At 44.9% G+C, this 21274-nt stretch overlaps 1 protein-coding gene across 1 annotated transcript in view; it reads right to left on the reverse strand.

Annotated features, from left to right (window-relative positions):
• LOC149278173 (serine/threonine-protein kinase MARK1-like) overlaps positions 1-21274 on the reverse strand; it is a 47537-nt gene that overhangs the window by 17900 nt on the left and 8363 nt on the right. Inside the window, exons 2-6 of the mRNA XM_089502249.1 lie at positions 13842-14045; positions 12798-12851; positions 1313-1361; positions 1004-1069; positions 453-523 (exon numbers count right to left, since the gene is read on the reverse strand). Of these exons, the coding sequence (XP_089358375.1) occupies positions 453-523; positions 1004-1069; positions 1313-1361; positions 12798-12851; positions 13842-14045 (444 nt within the window). The remainder of the gene's footprint in view (positions 1-452; positions 524-1003; positions 1070-1312; positions 1362-12797; positions 12852-13841; positions 14046-21274) is intronic.

Genomic DNA, 21274 nt, shown 5'->3' on the forward strand with positions numbered 1-21274 from the left:
AAAACGAGACCTTCTATTAGGGTCGCAAAACGCAGCATCATAGGAAATAACCCAGGGACAGCTCCGGGGGGGGGGGGGGAGGAATACATACACCTATAATCTGGCCAATACGGTAATTATTATTATTAGCTGCACGACTTAAAGGGGCCGCGCTCCTATGTCCTCTCCGTCTACCCCCCCCCCCCGATCTCACGTTTCTCCCGGTGACTAATCCGGCGTCTGTTCCCAGGGCGAGAGCGCCTTCTGTCACCCGAGCCGCAACGCCCCGTTAACCAGCGAGGGAGGAAAACAGCTACCCCGGTCTATTCACAGAGGCCTAAATATAGCGCGGCCATCCCGTATAGCGCAGAACTACCAGCTCGCTTTCTTCAGTGAGTCACATTTCCCAAGCGGGGGCGGAATAACAGAGGAGAGGATTGTGAGATCCGAGAAGGAAGAGAGAATCTTCCTACCTGCCTAAATTTCGCCCGCGCCTCCTTCTCCTTCATTCTTCCGTGGGCCACTAAATAATCAAACACCTCTCCTGCAAAGAAGTAATGACAGATAAAAAACATTAAAACTTAAAGGGATTATTTGGGGGAACCCCCCCGTTACATTACATTTTTGTTTGTGGCGTGCCCCCCCATGCTAAAATTGACAATATATAAAATTAATAATAAATGGAAGGGCCTCCATATATATATTTTTATTATTATTACTACCACCAGTTCACATAATTTAATGAAAAATGCATCCTTCAAAAGCTAAAAATGTTAATTTTTTTTTTATAACCCTTCTATTTTCGCCCCATAATATAATGTTTTCAGGCGGTCGCATATTAGCCGTTTGTATCTGTTATCTGAGCACCGATCTACTAAACACGCTGACCCTGGGAAACAATAGAATGGCTTGGTCTTAATAAGCCAGCTGGACTAAATACCTATTGTATTTGAATGAATGCAGGCAGCTGCTGGCTGAGAAGGATGAGATTTGCATTTATACCAAACAAATTCAGTGTACTTACCCCCGCTAGCATATTCCATTATTAGGTATAAGGTCTTCTCTGTCTCGATGACCTCGAAGAGTTTTACTGAAAGAGAGAAAAGAGACTTATAGATGACGTAAGACGAGCCACGTGTACATATAGCAGCTTACATGCGGCTCCCAGCGGCCCGTGGACGACAAATCCCATCATGCTTAGTTGTAGGCAAACAAAAATCTATACCTGGTAAACCTATCAGAAGGTTAAACTCAGAGGACGGTATGTAATCAGAACACCCTCCCAGCAGAGGTGGTAGAGGCTATGTTGCTATATAAAGCGAAGAACACTCACCGATATTTGGGTGATTTAAAATCTTCATTATTCTGACTTCACGGAATAACTGTTAAAAGAGAAGCAAAGGGTTAACGTTGCCTGTTTTTCTTGACATGTGAACAACAAGGGTTTAGAGAATCCCGCTGTATTTTTCCGGGACATCCCTTCCATTTCTGATTTTAGATTTCCTAAATTAACTAAAAACATAAAATAAAAAATATATATTAAGGGTTCATCCAACGGGTTACTTTCCCAAAGACTCCGCTAACAGAAGCTTCCCCCCCCCCCCAAAAATGGCGGAGAAGCGGCTGGAGGACATTGCGACGTTGCAGATGACCTTTTAACCCCTTAAGGGCAATGGGTTGTCCTGAAACCCATGTCTTGAAGGGGTTAAACGGACTGCAGAACACTTTAGGTCCTGATTGTACATCGCTTCTTCTTAAAGTCCTAACCCCTAGAGGGAACTCCATGACCCAGCGATAAATAAAAGCCCATCGGAGAGCCGGCAGCCTTTCCGGGTCACCGTATAAAGAACAGAGCCCAGAAAATGACCGTCGATTTCATGGAACGCGTCGTCCTCTTCTGATATTATTAATATCATCAATTATGATACAGAATTAAGCGATTCCCAAGATTATCGCACAGCAAGAAAGACATTAAAAAAAGTTTAATACCGATGTGTCCACCGATCGCTGTCTCCAAACCCCCGTTACACGCACACGTTAAGGGCACGTTAAGAGCAGTATTGGCTCCTGAAAGGTGATTTTAGATGGAAGTCGGCAGGCATACGCTTCATCTTTACACAAAGGGGTTAACGCCATACGTAGTTTCCTTCTTCCCTATAACCCAGGATTAATGCCCTCAGATATACGAGTGCAAGATCAATCTGGACGAACACACACATTATATATATACACACACACACACACACACACACACACACATATTACATACACACACAAACATATACACACAATCACCACTAGGTGGCAGCATTATTGACCAAGAGGCAGGATAGTAAACACGTTAGAAAAGGTCTTCTAAGCTTAAGTCCTAGCCGTTTAGAAAAGGCACATATCTATCTATATATCTATATTTATATATACACAGAATCCCCCGTTCTGTGAGAGACAGTATAATGTATATAATCCCCGGGTTTAGCTCATGCCTCTACACGCCACTTACAATTCTTAGAAATTCCACTTTATTAACGCTCCGCTGGCTTCAAATGAATTGCAACAAAGTAGAAAAAGAAGAAAGTAGTGCACGTATCTATTAATTAGTGCCTGCGCGAGTGTCGGCTTCAATCTATCAACTCCATTAAAATAGCAATGTTAATAATGACAACATTTTCCGTTCTTCACAAAGCCATGGAGAAAAGACAGCATATTTGACGCTAGCTGAACCATGAAGGGTTAACAGATTTCTTTTAAAAAGCCATCGGTTACGCGAACTTACTTAACGAATTATATAGCGGCACCATATTCTACAGCGCTGTACAATGGGTCAACTTGGTGTAAGTAGTGCAGCACATAATTTCAACTCACGGAAACAGGATCTGCTCAAAGGAACAAACTTCTTATAAATAAAAACAATAGAACTTTTGTAATCACAAAAGGGATAGATATACATATATATACACACACACACACACACACACACACACACACACACACAAAACTGTTCAATAGTCTGGGGTCACTCAGCTGTTTCCATGGAGAACAAGGACATTTCCAGCTGTAACATAACTACAAAAGGGTTTCTAACCATCAATTAGCCTTTTAAACAAACTTGGATCAGCGAACTCAACGTGCCATTGGAACACAGGAGTGATGAGAGTGATAAAGGGCCATTGGAACACAGGAGTGATGGGAGTGATAAAGGGCCATTGGAACACGGGAGTGATAAAGGGCCATTTGAACACAGGAGTGATGGGAGTGATAAAGGGCCATTGGAACCCGGGAGTGATGGGAGTGATAAAGGGCCATTTTTTTTTCCTGGAGGGTGTCTGGGACATTAAACCTTCCCTTTAAAACTTTACCTCTTTAAAAATGCCTAATAGATTTAATAAGATTCTGCAAACTGAAGTAACCCCCAGGAGGAAATACCTTTTAATTAACAGAAGGCTAATTCAGTTTGTAATTAAATCTGGGCTATAAAATGCTATAATAATGAGATTCAAACTATGTTCTAAAAGCGGTCCCCAAAATAAAAGATACCGTTTATGATGAGTATTTATCCAGAAAAATACATAAAACGTTTTTGAAAGAAAAGCAAATTGTGTCCATTAAAATATCATGAAATGGATCAGAAATCCCGCGCAGACGGGGTTAATGTTCTAAATGTTATGGTAGCTGGAAACGTCCGATTTTTAATGGAATCTCTTCATAGCTGTACAGAGGCCCTTTATCACTCCCATCACTCCCGTGTTCCAATGGCCCTTTATCACTCCCATCACTCCCGTGTTCCAATGGCCCTTTATCACTCCCATCATTCCCGTGTTCCAATGGTCCTTTATCACTCCCATCACTCCAGTGTTCCAATGGCCCTTTACCACTGCATCACTCCTGTGTTCCAATGGCCCTTTATCACTCCCATCACTCCTGTGTTCCAATGGCCCTTTATCACTCCCATCACTCCTGTGTTCCAATGGCCCTTTATCACTCCCATCATTCCTGTGTTCCAATGGCCCTTTATCACTCCCATCACGCCTGGGTTTCAATGGCCCTTTATCACTCCCATCACTCCTGGGTTCCAATGGCCCTTTATCACTCCCATCACTCCTGTATTCCAATGGCCCTTTATCACTCCTATCACTCCTGTATTCCAATGGCCCTTTATCACTCCCATCACGCCTGGGTTTCAATGGCCCTTTATCACTCCCATCACTCCTGGGTTCCAATGGCCCTTTATCACTCCCATCACTCCTGTGTTCCAATGGCCCTTTATCACTCCCATCACTCCTGTGTTCCAATGGCCCTTTATCACTCCCATCATTCCTGTGTTCCAATGGCCCTTTATCACTCCCATCACGCCTGGGTTTCAATGGCCCTTTATCACTCCCATCACTCCTGGGTTCCAATGGCCCTTTATCACTCCCATCACTCCTGTATTCCAATGGCCCTTTATCACTCCTATCACTCCTGTATTCCAATGGCCCTTTATCACTCCCATCACGCCTGGGTTTCAATGGCCCTTTATCACTCCCATCACTCCTGGGTTCCAATGGCCCTTTATCACTCCCATCACTCCTGTATTCCAATGGCCCTTTATCACTCCCATCACGCCTGGGTTCTTTCCATGAAAACAGCCGAGTGACCCCAAACTTTTGAATAGTAGGGTATCTTTACTAACAACCCCCGGAAAGACTTTTTTTTCCCAGAAAGCAAGCTCAAAACATACAAATACAGTTTAAAATATATCCTTACTTTCTTTAATAAATGATTTATTTGTTTATTCAATGGAAAGATGGGGACCCCGCTCCGTCATTTAGAGGGAGAGTGAAAATGAAACGTTAAAATAGACGCCACCACCATTAGTAAAGGAGAAGCGGACTCTGCTCAAGAGCTTACACTCTATTAGGAGGTAAAAGGGGCACGAGATGGAAGGAGAGGAGCTGCTTGGGTCGGGATGATGTGACGGCAGATTGGAGATCAGAGAAGAACAGAGAAGAGCTTTCAGAATCTCGGCTGTTGCTATTAGGAGGGTAGAGCGTTAGGATTTTAGCGAGTAAGAGGGGAGTCTGACGGAGGGGATTCCCGGAGACGCAGATACATTCATTACACTATCCATTATAAAGAGCTTCCCCAGCTGGAAGGGTTCCCCCGGCCCTGTATAAAGTATAGTTCAATCAGTGATGTGCTAGCGCTCATCTCTTCCAACATGTCCAAAACCTATTAAAAGGGAGAATCAGAGTTTACAGACACTGAATGGAGGAACTTATTCATAAAAATATTAATAATAATAGTAAGCGCTCTAAAAGGGATAATGATTGGCCATTAAGAAAATGCGTGAGAATAAAACACTCAAAAGGTCTGCTGACCAATCAGGCCACCAATGAGAACCCATGACCTTTTTTTAAATTTTTAAACGTTTTATTTCCCCAAATTATTATTATTATTGACTTAAAACTCAAGTCACTCCCTCCCCCGGTCCCGTCCCAAAATGAAATTTATTTATATAGCGCCAACAAAAAATTCCATAGATCTTCTGCGCCTTACAGCACCTACTCCTTAACGCGAGGACGGCTACATACAGACTCCTAGCCGCACGCCAGCGTTTAAATGCCACGTGCGCGGGGAACGGCTGACACATCCACGCCGGTTAGTAAGCGCAGCGGCCCTGCTGGGTAATTGCATAGGCTGAACGTTCGCCTTCCGTCATTCCTATAGGAGCCATGCGGGTATATATACTACGCAGCTGCTCGGAGCGGGGGTATAATATAGAACACAGAAGGGGGGGGGGGGGGGCGATTCGGCATCCTCTGAGTGATCGGATCCTTTGTAGGTCACAAAACCTCTCTCCAGCCTAAAATTAGACCGAGGACTAGCTGGATCCGAATGCTTCCGAGTCTCCTTGAGCAAGCTGGCCGTGCCCTACGCGCTCCGCGGCGCTAATAAAAGCCGTTACGCCTACAGAGAGTCCAATTTTAGAATCTTAAAGCATGCGCGCTGCCCCGCTATAGACAATGCATCTATACATTGCGCGTTGATCATCAACGCCAATCACGCAAGGGTTCTGTTTAACCCTGCAGCGGTGAAATTGGGCAAAGCGAACTCCATTAAGTTATCGTACTATTCGGGTATTGTTGACGATTCTGGAACATAGAATAAATCCTTGAGTCTAGCCTAATGTAGAGAACACCAAAACTGGCAGGATTTGGCCCATCCGGTCGCCACATGCCTGTGGGGTACTAAAGACACAAGCATTAACCCCTTCTATGTCACAATGACAACATCTCAACACTGAAGGGGTTAACGATGCACAATCGCGCTCTTGGAGAGATCCTGCAACAAACGCATTTTCACTCGGGTATAATATGTACCCCCCTTTCATGACACTTGGAAAAGGGGTAAATTGTGAGAATTTATGGTATACACACACACACACACACAGATATATATATATATATATATATATATATATATTTATTACACACATATATTATAATATTTACCGGGTGAAGGAAAAGCACCATAAAGCAACGGCTTGGAAACAGAAAAGGCTGCAATTGGGTGAAAGCACGCCTTTATAACGCCGATATAACAGGTATATGATCAGATTATAGAAAATGTGTACAATAAATGTAGGTCTTTTATCCTCAGTCTCTTAAAAAGTGAGAACAGAAAATTTTCACGCCACAGTAAAAAAAATTATATATATATTTTATAATCAATACATAATTATAATACAAAATAGGTAACACATAATAGATATAATAATAATTATTATTATTATTATCTGAAAGAAAATTACCCCGGTTAATAAAATCACCGCTTCTTACTAGAATTCGGGCTAAAAGCGAATGGTCAGTCTAGAACGACCTCAGACTACGGGCCATAAATGACCGTAAGTTTCAGTAATTGGGGTTTGCAGAAGGATTTTGAAGCCCGGAATCAAAGTCTGTCTTTCATAAAGATAAAAAAGCGCGGTTATCGGCTTTAGTGCCGCCATAAAAATGATTCTCAACCCCATCTTCGGGTTGAGAGGAACGTCCAAGTTCCCCATTGATTTTCTACTAAACAAAAACACGGAGTGACCTCATTAAAGGAGGTAATAAAAACGCAGGTAAGATCCCCGGGGGCCTGATCTTGGACAATCCCCTTTATCTCTTAAACTGGGGGGGCACCAAAAAATTACAAAGGGAACAGGGATAGTTTCTGAGTTTGGGGATATGAGTAGGAAACGGTTGCTTTTTGATGAAATCTAAGGGGGGGAAAAAAATGTAACTTTAGCATTAATTCTCACAATAGATGCCAATGGGTGCTTGTTTATTGTAAAGCAGCGATGTTGTATTGGGGGGGGGGGTTCAAATGAAAGCTTTCATCAGGAAGCCAGATCTAACCGCCGGAACGCATACATTCACAATAATTATCAGGAATGCCCCGCACACATAGAAACATAGAATTTGACAGCAGATCGGCCCCATTCGGCCCCCGTCTAGTCGCCCGTTTCTCCTGCTGTAAAGACTCAAACCTTAATCAGTCGTTGATCTCGTCTTACATTCAGGAGCCGTAGGCCGATCCCATGCGTGTTTAAATCCCCTTACTGTATTACCCTCTACCATTTCTGCTGGGAGGCTGTTCCACTTATCTACCACCCTCTCTGTAAAGTAAAATGTTCTCACATTACCTCTAAGCCTTTGACCCTCTAGTTTTAGATCTCCTCCTCTTAAAGTACTACGGATTATGGATTTAAACGTCCCTCTCCCCTCCAGGCCAAACATATTCAGACCCCTTAGTCCTGAAGCCTAGGAAACAAGGCCCGCCGCTTACTATACAACTGAATGTAGCATTTTGTTTAAGACGTACCGGCGCCATGAACGACTGGCAGGATAAAATAGATATTTTCAAAGAGGCGAGGGTAGTTAGCGGAGTAACCATGGCAACGTAAACTCAAGATCATAAAAGGTAGATTATTTTACCAGAAACCCATTTATTTCAAAAAGGAGATTAATGTCCTGTAGATTTACCACGGGCCACAATCTAATTTTCTTACACAGAAAAAAAAAAAAAGAAGAACCAGAAAGGTGGAGCGCCCAACCTAAAAAAAGCATAAAAAGGCATAAACATTCAGATTCCAGGGTTGCCGCTACAATAATAATGACCAATAAATACATAAAAGAAAATGAGAATTCAGCGCCTACCCAGTGAATACCATTATAAAAAAGCAAAAAAAATACAATCAATAAATATTGGGGATTCCGTCATACTATATGGCAATATATTGCTTCGCCCGCCACTCTTGGCTGCCTGAGAGTGATGGTAGCAAGGCATAGTCCACAGCTTTCTTAAATAACAGTACCGTATCAAAAAATAACAAAAACAAAGCGTTCTTTAGGATTCCCTTTGGTATAAAACAAGGGAGAGCCGGAAAAAGGAGGCTACGTAGAAAGAGAGATCCCGTCATAAGAACATGAAAAGGATCCAGACAATACGTAAACGCTGCATGAAATCCTTGTTGAACCTAAACTGAAATGTCCAAAAAAAAAAAAAAGTTCTGGTACTGACCCAGAATGTCTTAATAAGAGCAGCCAGGGGGCAACGGTGACCCCAGCCCCCCCCCCAATCACAAAACTGCTTATCTTAGAGCAGGGGCGTCCAACGTGCGGTCCTCCAGCTGCTGCAGGACTACATCTCCCATAATGCTCTTTCAGCTAAGGGGCTGGCTGTGGAGGATGGGAGATGTAGTCCTGCAGCAGCTGGAGGGCCGCAGGTTGGACGCCCCTGGCTTAGAGGAAACCGCATACTGAATGGTTTGCGTGTAACACGGTAATTTTACACACAACTAAAATAACCAAACACGGAAAAAAAACCTATATTTCCGCTCAGCGGTAAGCGGCAGAGTGTGTTAATGCCAACGGAGCCGGCATTACAATGTCACCTGAAGGACAGGATGACGAATGCGACAATCTTGGCTTCCTTTAATAAATCACATCGCCGTCAGCCGGGTTAGAATTAAGGAGAGTCGGGTGGCAGCCGTAACCGGAGTGCGGATTAATCTTTCTGGGTCGCGCTCCAAACCAACGGTGGCTTTATCATACCCAACCGGGGAGCCGTCAACTAAACACGCTCTAAAGGAAAGCGTTCCAGCCACCAAAGGGTCCTGCTACAAGGATGTAAACATTATAGCGCATTATAGAGAAATCCCCCCTAACCTAGAAGATGCAGCCCTCCTGCAGCAGCTGCCCTCCCTCTTTATGCACTGACATTTCTGAAAGTTTAAAGGGACCGCACGGCTATCATATACATTAAAGACCATATGATGGCCGGAGTAAAGAAGGGCTTGAACTGCGGATGAAGAGCGGCCCATATGCGTGGTCAGTTTGTCCTGTTTGCCAGATGGCCCAGTCCAGGCCCAGCAAGAAGAGCAATGTATTTTATTTTACAGACTTCATTCCCGTGGTTTCTATGGCCATCATTGATACGTTTAGGGCTGTGGACCCCTGCGATGCCCTCAAACCCAGCAAACATTCCGAGCTTCTAGAAAAGAGGGAATCAGGGGAGGACAGAGGGACCGCCGCTCCTAAAGAGCGAGCATTAAAGCTCATCGAGGGACGTTCAAGTCTTGGCAGACCCACCAATCTGGCCCTCAAAGGGTTACCCGTTTATCATTTTATGACCCAAAAGACTGCTGACTGGTAACATTGTTCAGCACAGGACCACTGCACGATACGGCGCGCGCAGCAGACAGCACGGCCCCCCGAGCGCTCGTTTAGACCTATTCTAGACCCCCGTTCAATACCGAGCTTTGGCTAATGGAATTAAGAGACCGCGCTGAATAATTTATCATCAGGATGCAGAACGCTTCCTTTATTTTATTAGCCTTTTAAAAAAAAAAAAAAAAAAAGGCAGCTGATTCCTTGCAGCAGCAACACGGAGAAAACGCGAGAAAAATCTCATAATACACCAAAAACCCTGACTCGGCCCGATCCCGCGCACATTCACACAAAATACGGACTCCGTTTCTAAATAATGAATTTTAAAATTCTCATCCAAATAAATCAATGGGCGCCAACAGTCTGGAATATGTCAGGACAGTCCCTGCAACCGGGCTTTTGTTGCATTTGTCGACTGACCCAACAAATATTCAGGGGGAAAAAGGGGCAATTATTGTATTTGGTCGATAAGAGGTTATTTTTCAGAAAGATTCATCAGAGGACAAAAAAAAAAAAAAAATACCCCACTTCTTTCTTCACAAATCCATCTGCAATCTTCTGGCCTCTTGGAGTACTTCTGCAAAAGGGCGGAGTCACGGTGCACACATTATGGGGACACCCCGTTCCTCCAATTGGGGGAGAGGGTGAGTGCAGTGGCCCCGCCCTTTTGCAGAAGTACCTGGATAATAGAGCAGCGACCGGGGGAGAAGAAAGAAGAACAAGAGCCAAGAGAGGAAGCAGAGCCTCGGAAAAGAAGACAGGACACGGAATCTGAAAGCGGAGAAGGAAGACATTGACACAGTGTGTGAGAGAGTGTGAGTGGCAGTGAGAGAGAGAGAGAGTGAGAGCAATAGGACCTATAGGGGCCCCCCATTAAGATCCAAAGTTTACCTTAAAATCGAGTAAGGTGCTAATTATGCCCACAAAACATTTTAATTTAACATTTATTTAATTTATTGATTTATATAGCGCCATCATATTCCGCAGTCATGCACAACAGGGCGATTATACCCTCCCCTACATCTGACAACATGTAGTTCCCTGTGATCTGAGGGTTACTTCAAAGTACCACAAAACCAGAGTTGTGTCATCGTAGGTTCGTAAATCACAGGCGGACGCAGCTCCTGCTCCGGATTATCTGTAATTCCCCCGTGGCGGCTCCGTCCTCGTATAATAGAGATGCGTTTGGACCGGAGTCACAGAGGAGTCACAAACCGATACCCGGCAGAGAACGCACCGCACGGAACGTGAATCAAAGGGACATTTACACTATGGACGTCTGCGTCGAGCGGGCAGATCCTCCATAGACACGGAGAGCGGGATAGGACGGCTCTAATCACAAGATCTAAAACAAAAGCGTCCCTCTCTGTCCGACAGAAATAACGAGATAATCACACATTAAGGACGCGAAGCCTGGTTATGCTCACGGCTTAAACCCCCCCCCCATCCAAATAGTTTGCGGTATACGACACAACGATGGTTTTTATAAACCAATAAAGTAAAAGCGGCCAGAATGTATACACAGCAGGAAGGAACCGATAAATCACTAGGAACGCACTGAACAATTTGCTCACTAATACAATTTTTTTGTTATTAATGTAATCGATTACTTGGGCGTAGTTTGCATTCGTTTGCACGGATCCGACTTACATAAAGCACAACGGTATAGTTCAAAGCACAACGGTATAGGTCAAATCCAGACAATGCTGGAGGGGGGTGAGGTCTGCGTGGGTTTAGACGGTCAAGGAGGGGTTAAAGCCAAAGCTATAAATAGAACATTCAGGAATCGGATGTGGTTTTAGTTCAGGAATAATAATAATTAAAAAAAAAAAGAACACAGAATTAAGGTGTCTGTGAAACGAATGCACTAAACCAGAACATATGGTTGGGGGGGGGGGGGATTAAAACAACTGGAATGTGCAACTGGGGGGCCACATCCGCGTTTTGTAATTTTTCCAAAAAGCATTTATTTTTAGAATCCGTAACAGAAAAGGTTACGCCGTGGATCGCGACAACCCGTGACGTAACCATTTCTGTTCTGGATTCTAAAAACGTTAATTTATATTCAGCTCCAAAGAGTAAATCAAACCCAGAAGCTGTTACAGGCCCGTTCCGCTCGGACTCGAGCCCTAGATAGCGGTGTGAACAAGGAAGGGGGGGGGGGGGTTTGCTAATTTAGCTTTATAAAGCCTTTACTGAGCTCTTCCATGGCTGCGCTACTCAGTTACCCAAGTCTGTCTTATTATAACGATGAGACTGTAGCACTGCTTTAACCCTTTATATACCGGGAAGAAATAAGATATCCCCCAATTCCTTAACGCTTTACAGCCCCATAGAGGTTTCAATGATAGCCGAGAACGAGTTTGGCCAGAAAGGACACACAGAGCTAAGAGAGGTTAATCTGCAGAATCCTGTTTGGGCCATCCCACCCCTGCTGTTTTGGGTTTGGCGCTACATTTAGGGTAAATGGATCGTCCATGTGGAACGGGTATAGCAGTAGGAACCAGCTAGGAGGCAAACAGGATAGTCGGGCGAGCCGAGGTCAAACACACCATACACGACGGGAGGTCCGAAGTCAGAACCGGAGAGAATCAAACGGGCAATAATGCTGGTGAAAGGCAACAAAATCCTGGGCCAAGCCTTTCCACACCTCTAAGAGGATGCCTGATCAACATGATTAATTAGACGTATGTCCCTTTAAGAGCCAAAACCAGCTGCGCCTGCCTGTACCTTTTTTGCCGAAGCCGCTACTTTTCTCTGGTGTCTTTGGAGTGGCCCGGAGGTGTCTGACTGGGGTCTGTGGCAGTGCGCTGCGCGGACCCCCAGGGAAGCATCGGAGGTCCCTGCAATGCCCTTCAGGATAGGAGGTAAATGGGGGTGGGGGGGGAAGACTGTAAATAAGCGGTCCCTGTAGTCATAGGAGGGCAGGGGTCTGCTGGTGACGGGTGCCTTACAGAGACACGGACAAGTAACCTACCCGTTCCTAATCAATAAGCACTCACCCGACCTCCGCCGTCTCCCCCCCATTCCTGTACACCCCATACCCACGCCCCGCACGTGTATATAAGAGATAACCCCAAGTAAAAATGCACTTTTCACACACGGCGGCACGGTCTCACGTCTTACCTTTTGTAGACTTGTAGGATTAAGTTGGGTTTTATCGATAATTTTTACCGCCACCTGTAAATAAAATAAACCACCGAGTCAGCATACGGGTCGTGAAAGAAAGTTACAGCAGAAACACAAAATACACAAAATTCCAAACAGAAGAAGTTTTTCCGCATCTGACAAATATTTTCATTTTAAAAAGAATGGACTAATTTGCCAATCACAGATAGATACAAACATGTCCGTTATACATTAACCCCTTAATGACAAAGGCCGTACATGTACGGGCTCAAAATGCATTGTTTTCAATGGGTTTAGGGACCGCCCATTGTCCTTAAGGGTCTAAAGCCTTCCTATACATACGGAAGATGAGTGTTACTTGCCAATTGCATTATTTACATGCAAATACATAGAATTTTGATCTATGCATTCTGCTTGAGACGCCGCCATATCCCTGTTGAAGACTGCATATGAGCGAGATGCTCGTCTCCAGCCAGCTCCACGTTGTTCGGTGCAAGATTTCCAGGGGGTCTAGAAAGACACCCCGCTGCAGGCGCATGCTGCACGGAAAGGCTTTCCTGCCCAGTGATTGGCTACTTTGGGCCACCAATTGCAAAGCAAGGATATAAAGATACTATTTTCTTACAAAGTAAGGAATCCCTATTAGGGTACACAGGTTACAGTTTTACGTTACGGCAGCTGTCTAAGCCCACGTAGACTCACGTGTTTGAGGTCTACAGAAAGCTATGAAAGAAACATCTACAAACTTCGTCAAACTCCATATTACTATTAAAATAGGGGAGAATACAAAAATAATAGACACATAAGTCATAGCGGTACAGGAGACGTATCTATGGGACATGACCTGCCTAAGGTCTCCTAAGCCTCAAATGCCCAAGACGCCATCAGATTATCCCATCAACGTTGTCTACGGTCTCCTGGGCATTAAACTGTTAAATATTGCAGGGGGGGGGTGAACGCGTTTCTGGATAATGCATTTTTTATTGATTATTTTTTACTTTAACTAATGGGAATTATTTATCACAGTCCAGAAGCACCTACCTCTCTTCCGGTGAGGACATGTCTGGCCAGTTTCACCTTGGCAAAGTTCCCCTTCCCTATAGTTTTCAGCAGGCGGTAGTTCCCGATGTGCGGCTGCTCGTCGGTGGTGGACGCGATGGAGTTACGACACCGAGGGAGGCTCTGCCGGCTGCTCGATTTGGTAGGTGGGACATGAGGTTCCGGGTACCCATCCAATGAAGTGTGCTACGGGCGAAGGAGAACCAGTTAATAAAAATGGAACACAGACATTTTACATTAAAGGAACATTCCGGCCCTTCGCCATGTCAACTGCATATCGTAGTAACCCCTACGTGGACCCCTCTAATGCCTACATCTGTTCATGCGAAGCCTTCCATGTCTTGCTTTGTAATGTTCAGCCCTAGGTTTCCTCGATAAAGGTCCATTTTTTTATTTATTTTTTTGATGACCTCATACTTCCTGTATTGTATCTGATGATGTCACTTTTTCTCCTTGGTTAAAATATCTGATAAGCCGTCTTGCCCCGAGGATTATCTACGCACCGGATCGTATGTCAAGTACAAACCCCATTATCATCTAAATCTAAAACAAAGTCTATTCGCATGATATAATGGAAAAAAGGAGTTGAGACAGCGTATCCGTGGTACGCGTATAAGGTGGGTTACCGACGAGTATATATGGCTTATTTAAATTAAATAGATAAACATCACTATATGCGTGAAATATAAGATTAGGGGAAAGTGTCAAATTCCAGAGTTTATGTGATATTATACCCAGAGGATGCCCGGGGGGAGATAAAGAGGCCGAGCGGGCGCATGTAGTGTCACGTTGCGTGACCCTGCGGGAATAGCGTGAGTTACATGCGTCAGCCTGGATTTCTGTATGTCTGTCTGGGTGTATGTGTACGTACACGTGTGTGTGGGTATGTTAGCATGATGTGTGTCTGGGTGTGTGTGTGTGTCGGGAGCGGTGTCTGGGTGTGTGTGCGCGTGGGTAGGTACATTAGCATGTGTGTCGGAGTATGATAGCATGTGTGTAAGTGGGCACGTGTGTGTGTGTGCGCATGCGTGCGTCTGGGCTTAGTGGTGTTGAGGGGGGGGCACATTTGCATCTGGTCCGGATTAAACCTATTGATACAGAAAGGCGTATGAAAAGACAAGCGACGAGATGAATAAGCTATTCCTAGCGGCCGTTTTTTAATTGAAGCCAAACTCCCACCATACTTTAGCGAGTTGTTTTGTAGTTGTAATGAATATATATATTATATATAAAGTAGCCACAAAAATAGTAACCGTTTCACACGCTCGGAAACCTGTGATCTTCTGCCATTTGCGAGGCCGGTTCTCACGACCGGGAAGCCTCCTGGGAATCTTAGCAGAACACCTGATCGTGTCACACCAGACGCAGCGTCGTCTCAAAGATAGCAAAACGCGTCTGTATTTGTGATAAGACTCCGTCTTCATGTATGGGGCGTCTGCCATCAGATCCTTGATAGAAACCATCAAGGTTACTACTCTCACTGTGTCCGGCCGGGAAAGGAAACGCTCAACGGTAGCGAACGCCTGTAAATCACATACATGCTGTAAATACTCAGCTTTAAGTAACCTACTTGGCACCCTACGGAAAATATAACACATACCGGAAATAAAATGGTGGGAGTAGCCCTTTAAAAAGGAACGAGCCCCTTCCTACTCAACCTAGTCTTACTCTGAGTAGCCTTACGGGTGCCCCGAGTACTGGTGAATTCCCACCGAGTACTAGACTTTTTGGGTCTTTGGCCTGTTAACTCCTGATACTAGACGTTCCATGCTGGACCTCGTACCCCCGTTTTATATCCCACAACAAAAAGTATTGCCGTAACCCCCCTACCTTAAACTGGATGAGGGTCTCAGGGTCCAATAGAGGTACATTCAAAGCATGGGTGCAAACAAAGCTCCATCCTGTCGGCGACCGTGCAAGTGGGACAGCGGAAGCAACTTAGCAAGGAACAGTCCCTTCTTCCTAAAATCCCACTTAACATTTCAGACTCACGAATGTCTACGTTACGTACGCGATCCGTGACCGGCGTTATTAACCTTGCCTGCGGCCCTCTATTTGGAAACACGTCAATGACACTGAACGGACTTCACCGCATCAGCAACCGTTTCACCGAAATAACAACCCGAACCCTATCAAAATATCATTTTCCCCTAAACCATGTTCACAAGTGAAACAAACCCTTTCCGAGGAGTTTTTAACCTTCATATGACGGGGAACGCATTCCTGCCGACCTCCGGAGGGTGAAATCGAACATCTTCAATCGAGTTCAGCGAATGGTCAAAATATTTAACCACTTAAAGACCCAAGGACGTGCTATTACGTCCTAAGGATCATTTGAAAGGTGACCTATAGGAAGTAACATTACGTCCCAAAGTATCTACACTGGCGAGGAGGCTATTTAACCTTAAAACTCTGCATATTTGTTCACGCCACAATATATTGGGGAGGAGAACAAAAAAAACTTTTATTTCACGTCTCTAAGGAAGTAGATATTACTATTGTATTAAAAAAAATACGTTTCTACCATTTAAGTTGAGGGACATTCCTCGCCTATATAAATAAATCTTCCCTTTTTTTGCATGTATTCATGTGTTTTAGGCAAATAATCAAGTAAATGGCATTTTCCATTAATCAATACATTTAATGAGGCCACATGAAAAGAAAAGAAAAAAAGAATATTAATTAAAAACAGAAGGGGTAACATTCCATTAGCCAAAAAAAAAGTCTTAGAAACAAAGTCAAACCGAAGCGAACCAAGAGAGAATATTCGTGTTCACCATTAAAGCCGCGCGCTGAACTGAATTTATCAGAACAGTCTGGATGATTTGATGATTTTGAGAATGGAATTTTGAAAAGGTCAGCTTGAAACCAAACATGTCCTTTTGGAGACAAGGAGTTTAGGAGACCGATGGGTCGGAATCCCATAAACAGCTTGGGGGTCAACAATTCCCCCGCTGGCTGCGATCTGGTACGCCGACACACGGGGGCCCCTTTTCCCATATCCCGAGCCGTTTTCTGTAGGGAAAAGAAGAATTTTTCTCTTTCATCTCAGAACAGCATGGAGACCGAAAATAAAGGTCCCCCCGGGCACCCTCTGCAAAGCCTCACAACCATTTATTAAAGGAGGCAGTTTGCCTACCCCATTGTTATCTTTTAATGGACATGGAGGTCCGTTTTCCATGGACTCCAAAGTGTTTTATTATTGTAGTCCTTCTGTCTCATTTAACTCCGGCTGCCTCTCCTGAAAGCAGACAGCATACCTCAGTACGCTCCTTGGACGCCCATTCTAACCTGAGCATGCGCAAGAAGTTTCCTTACTTCTATCTCTTGTAACACCTACCCTGGCTGCCGCTACTGAGTTCAGGGCTACAGAATATTAATAAAAATGTAATTTTCATGTATGTTTTTTAGCCACCAAAGGCAATGTGAAATGAGCTCCTACTTGAAATCAGTAGAAGAAGCCACGTAGTTTAGGTGAGCCTGCATGTGATTGGCTGACACTACTGCCATTGATTTCCATAGGAGCTCAGCTAGACTAGACTGGGAGTTCTACTGGGCATGTGCAAGAAAGTGTACTGAAGTATGCTTCCTGCTTTAAGTAGAGACAGTTGGGGCGGAGTTAATAACCAGAGAATGCCTGCACCGATTTGGATGCCATAACATGAATCGAGGTATACCAAGCAATGAAAGTTGGAGTGTAGACACGCACATTCTTCTGGAGCCAGTAGCAGTTTAGAAGCGAACAAGGACAAGAAGGATAAAAGCGAGCAGGTGTCCTTTTTCTGCAGGAAATGGCTTTAAAAACGGCTAGAAGAGGTCAAAGTGACCGACGCGACGTTAGAGAGATATATAACAGAGGTTGGTTATAGAGTAAGCAGGTCTCTGCCAGACCCTGGAGAATGCATTACCTCTCTGGGGAGAACGCTCAAGCATCTGTTCAGGCATTCATAGGTCTTTATCAAGTAATTAAACTCCCCAAAAATATTTGGCGCATGTACACATAGCGTTTCCTGTTTTTAGTATCGGTTCCCATCCAATATAAAAAACAAAAAACAAAAAAAACAGCTGGTCCCACTTTATGGATCAACAGCTGATGCCGCCTTAAACGAGCGAAGAAATTCTACACTGGCAATTCAGTTTAACACTTCCCGCGCCAGGAAAGGCGCTCTGGGGGTTAATACAGGGGACACCATTGGGTCATTCGCTGGTATTGCGGTACTTTCCCGGACGTGAGCGGCCGACGCCTGCCATCGCTGGGCTCAGAGGGGCCGCGGCACGTCTCCCGCTCGTGGAACGAGAAGCTTTCCAGGGCAAGCCTGGCGCAGGTTCAAGAGAGTTCGCCAAGCATGCCAAGAGGCAGCCTGTGTCTTGCTGTACTCCACGGCAACCCGCTGCCGGCACGGCAAGCAAAACATGGAGACCCGGTCTGTTATCTGTAACCCTTTCCGGATCCCACCGAGCAAAAAAAGGTGCAAAAACATTAGACGATTACTGCTCAGAAGGCGGCGGAATATTTTGAGTTATACACCACGCTTCACTTTTCCATGCCTGATGTATATATTAAACAGTTCGTTATCCCACAGAGTGTTCCTCTGGCTTTTGTCACGCTTCAGCTCCTGAAAACATTGTTCCTCCCCAGTCTGTCCCACAGGAATCCTGATCACGTGATCCACGAAGACGCTAAGACCATAAGCAAGGGGGGGGGGGGGGTGTTATGCGGCGGAGAGATCCGATTGGCCAGCAAGACGCCGGAGGCTTTGAAGACGCGAGACAATGGGCTCTGGGTATGCGTTTTAAAGAATCAGAAAGCCCCATTCTCTCCAAGCAGCCGTATGCTAATGCATCCAAAGAGCACGCGGGCGTCATACGTTCCAGCAGCTAATGTGTTAAACCGAGTCATTTGAGATACAAAAGACTATAGGAATCCCACTGCGATCCCACGGCGTTCTATTTTATTGATGTCCATAGCACTAGCGTATGCCGTAGCACTGTACAACTGTGGCGTCACTTCCCGGCTTGCTGGGCATGTTAGATTAATGGGACCCTCCAATAATTTGCACTTTAATGCAGGGTCCCTTTAAATTGTAAGGTGCCCCCCCTTTGCATGGGGGGGTATTATACAGAATGACCCCATAAGCATTTGCCCCGTTCCCCTCCCCGACTGCCTTCTGTGCAGGACATGTCACTGTCCGCCCCAGAGCTGTGGGCAGGGGTCCAGACCCCCATGTGCATGCGCAGACACGCAGTAAAGCACTTTATTGGAGTTCTAATTCAGCAGGGCTGTCAGGGGCGGTAAAACGATCACCTTAAACTAATCTGGCTAATTAGTGGGGTCTTATTGATCTGCTCATCTCCGCGCCGTCGCCGAATGCCTGGTTCATGGTCAAGCGTTAAATCTATCCACTCGAGATAGGGTCGCACTACATATACATACATACACACATACACACATACATATATTACACATACATTACGAGCTTCTCCCGCAGGTAGGGCTGAGCTGGCCCTGTATAATGTATAGTTAATACGAGGCATCTGAGCATTAGCCCAACACTAAACCGCGAGCATTGTGAGACACGCAGATCCTGATGTACTTTCCTGTATTAATCCAAGCTCGTTGTACAGCGCTGCAGCATATGATGGCGCTACATAAATCAATAATCATAACACAGCCCTGCGGCTTCCTCTTTACTATTTGGGTGTTTGCGGTAAATCAGGGAACGGATACGTTCCGGTCATTTGACAAAAACGTTCCATTTATAAGGAGCAGAATATGACTTCCGTATGGTATCCGAGTTGCAGCGAGAGTCGGGCCGGCGTCACGGGCCGAGCCAGACCATAAGGCTTGGTTTAGTATAGAAGGCCTAGAACACATAAAATAAAAGCCCCGACAGCCGGGGGGTGCCGACGGTGAGACGAGCATAACCGTATAACCTCACATCGCTTCGGTTCCGATGGGCGGAAGATAATAATAACGGCGATGATGATGATGACGATGATGATGATGATGACGAGCTTTTATTATGATTGATCACAAAAGGGAGAGGAGAGAGGAGATGATTGACGACGTTATCACCCAGCACGCCATCTCATACATGTTTCATCTCGCGCCGCCGCGCTTATAAGACCCTCGTAAATCTTCGTATAACGGGGGAAACGTAAATATAGAGGAAAGGGGGTTTAGAGACTCGTCATGCCTCTAGTGCTCTAAAACGCCGGTCCACGTGTACTTATCCGGTTCCCCCAGCGTTTGCCGGGACGCCTGCCAGAGATCGCCGGGCCGAAGTGCATTATCGGATCTTATTACAATCGCCAAAGCTGACCTTGAAGCCCTCTCAGCGTTTTGCTTTCTCTATTTATCCTTTTTTTTTTTTTACTAGACCTTCAAAAGCTATTGCTCTTCCGAGCATTTCAAATCGATACGCAGGGGGAGGAAAAAAAAAAATCTATATTTAAAATGGTTTATTACTTGAGAACGTCCGTGAAGCAGATAGAATGCAGAGAGAGACAAGGAGAGCAAACGTCAGCCCTCAAAGACGGAGAAATATGGATTTTATGAAGTAGGTATTTGAGGGCAAGAGTTTTCACGTTGGATCTCTCGCTATTTCCTAAAACCCACATTTTAGGATTTAATGCGCTAAAAAAAAAAAAAAAACATACCTAGAAAGTAGAGCTTAAAGAGTTAAGTAAGCAATAAACTCACCGAGTGAAGTGCTGCTTCCATGGGTCTCCGGGGAGCCGTGTTTGGCCACACCCATTACCCGCCCACTCACGGTTACCTAAAGCTAGCCCGCCCCCTATGCAGCAAGCCCCACCCCTGCATAAAAAGCACTCCCCCAAAGAGGCAATATATGTATTGGAAAACCAACGTGAGGGCAGCCGCCATGCCCGTTATCTCTACAAGTTGTAGACGGACAGTAAATTGATTGGTTTTACCAAGTTTGCCACTCTTTGCCACAGTTCTCAGCTATCCAGGTGTTAAGAGTCCTAACGTGCGCAAGCTATAGGTAATAATTTAGCTATGGCAAAATCAGTTGCCTTTTAAACATAAATGTTTTTATTACCATGGTAACCACTTTTTTTTTTATTTCTAGTATTAATACGCAGCTGCATATTCTCCCTCCCTTACCTAACTCCAATCTACCAAACACCCTTATCCTTCTCATACTGCTTGTGGTAAACAATAGAATGGATCTGTCTTAATCACCCTCCCAGGCACTGAATAATGAAAGTCTATGGAGGAACAGACTTCATTAGCAATGCCATAAAGCGTCAGCTCAGTGTGGTGTTTTAGCTGGGAAAGTCACCCAAAATATCACATGACTGACAGCAATGACAGCCCCCAGATAAAGGGAGGGCTGTGATGTTGCAGCAGTCTTAACGCCCTGTTGTGGTCCGATTATTCCTCCCCATTA

Source organism: Sceloporus occidentalis, unplaced genomic scaffold (assembly GCF_023333645.1).
Source record: "Sceloporus occidentalis isolate IW3139 unplaced genomic scaffold, rSceOcc1.0.p SCAF_199, whole genome shotgun sequence".
Taxonomy (NCBI): Eukaryota; Metazoa; Chordata; class Lepidosauria; order Squamata; family Phrynosomatidae; genus Sceloporus; species Sceloporus occidentalis.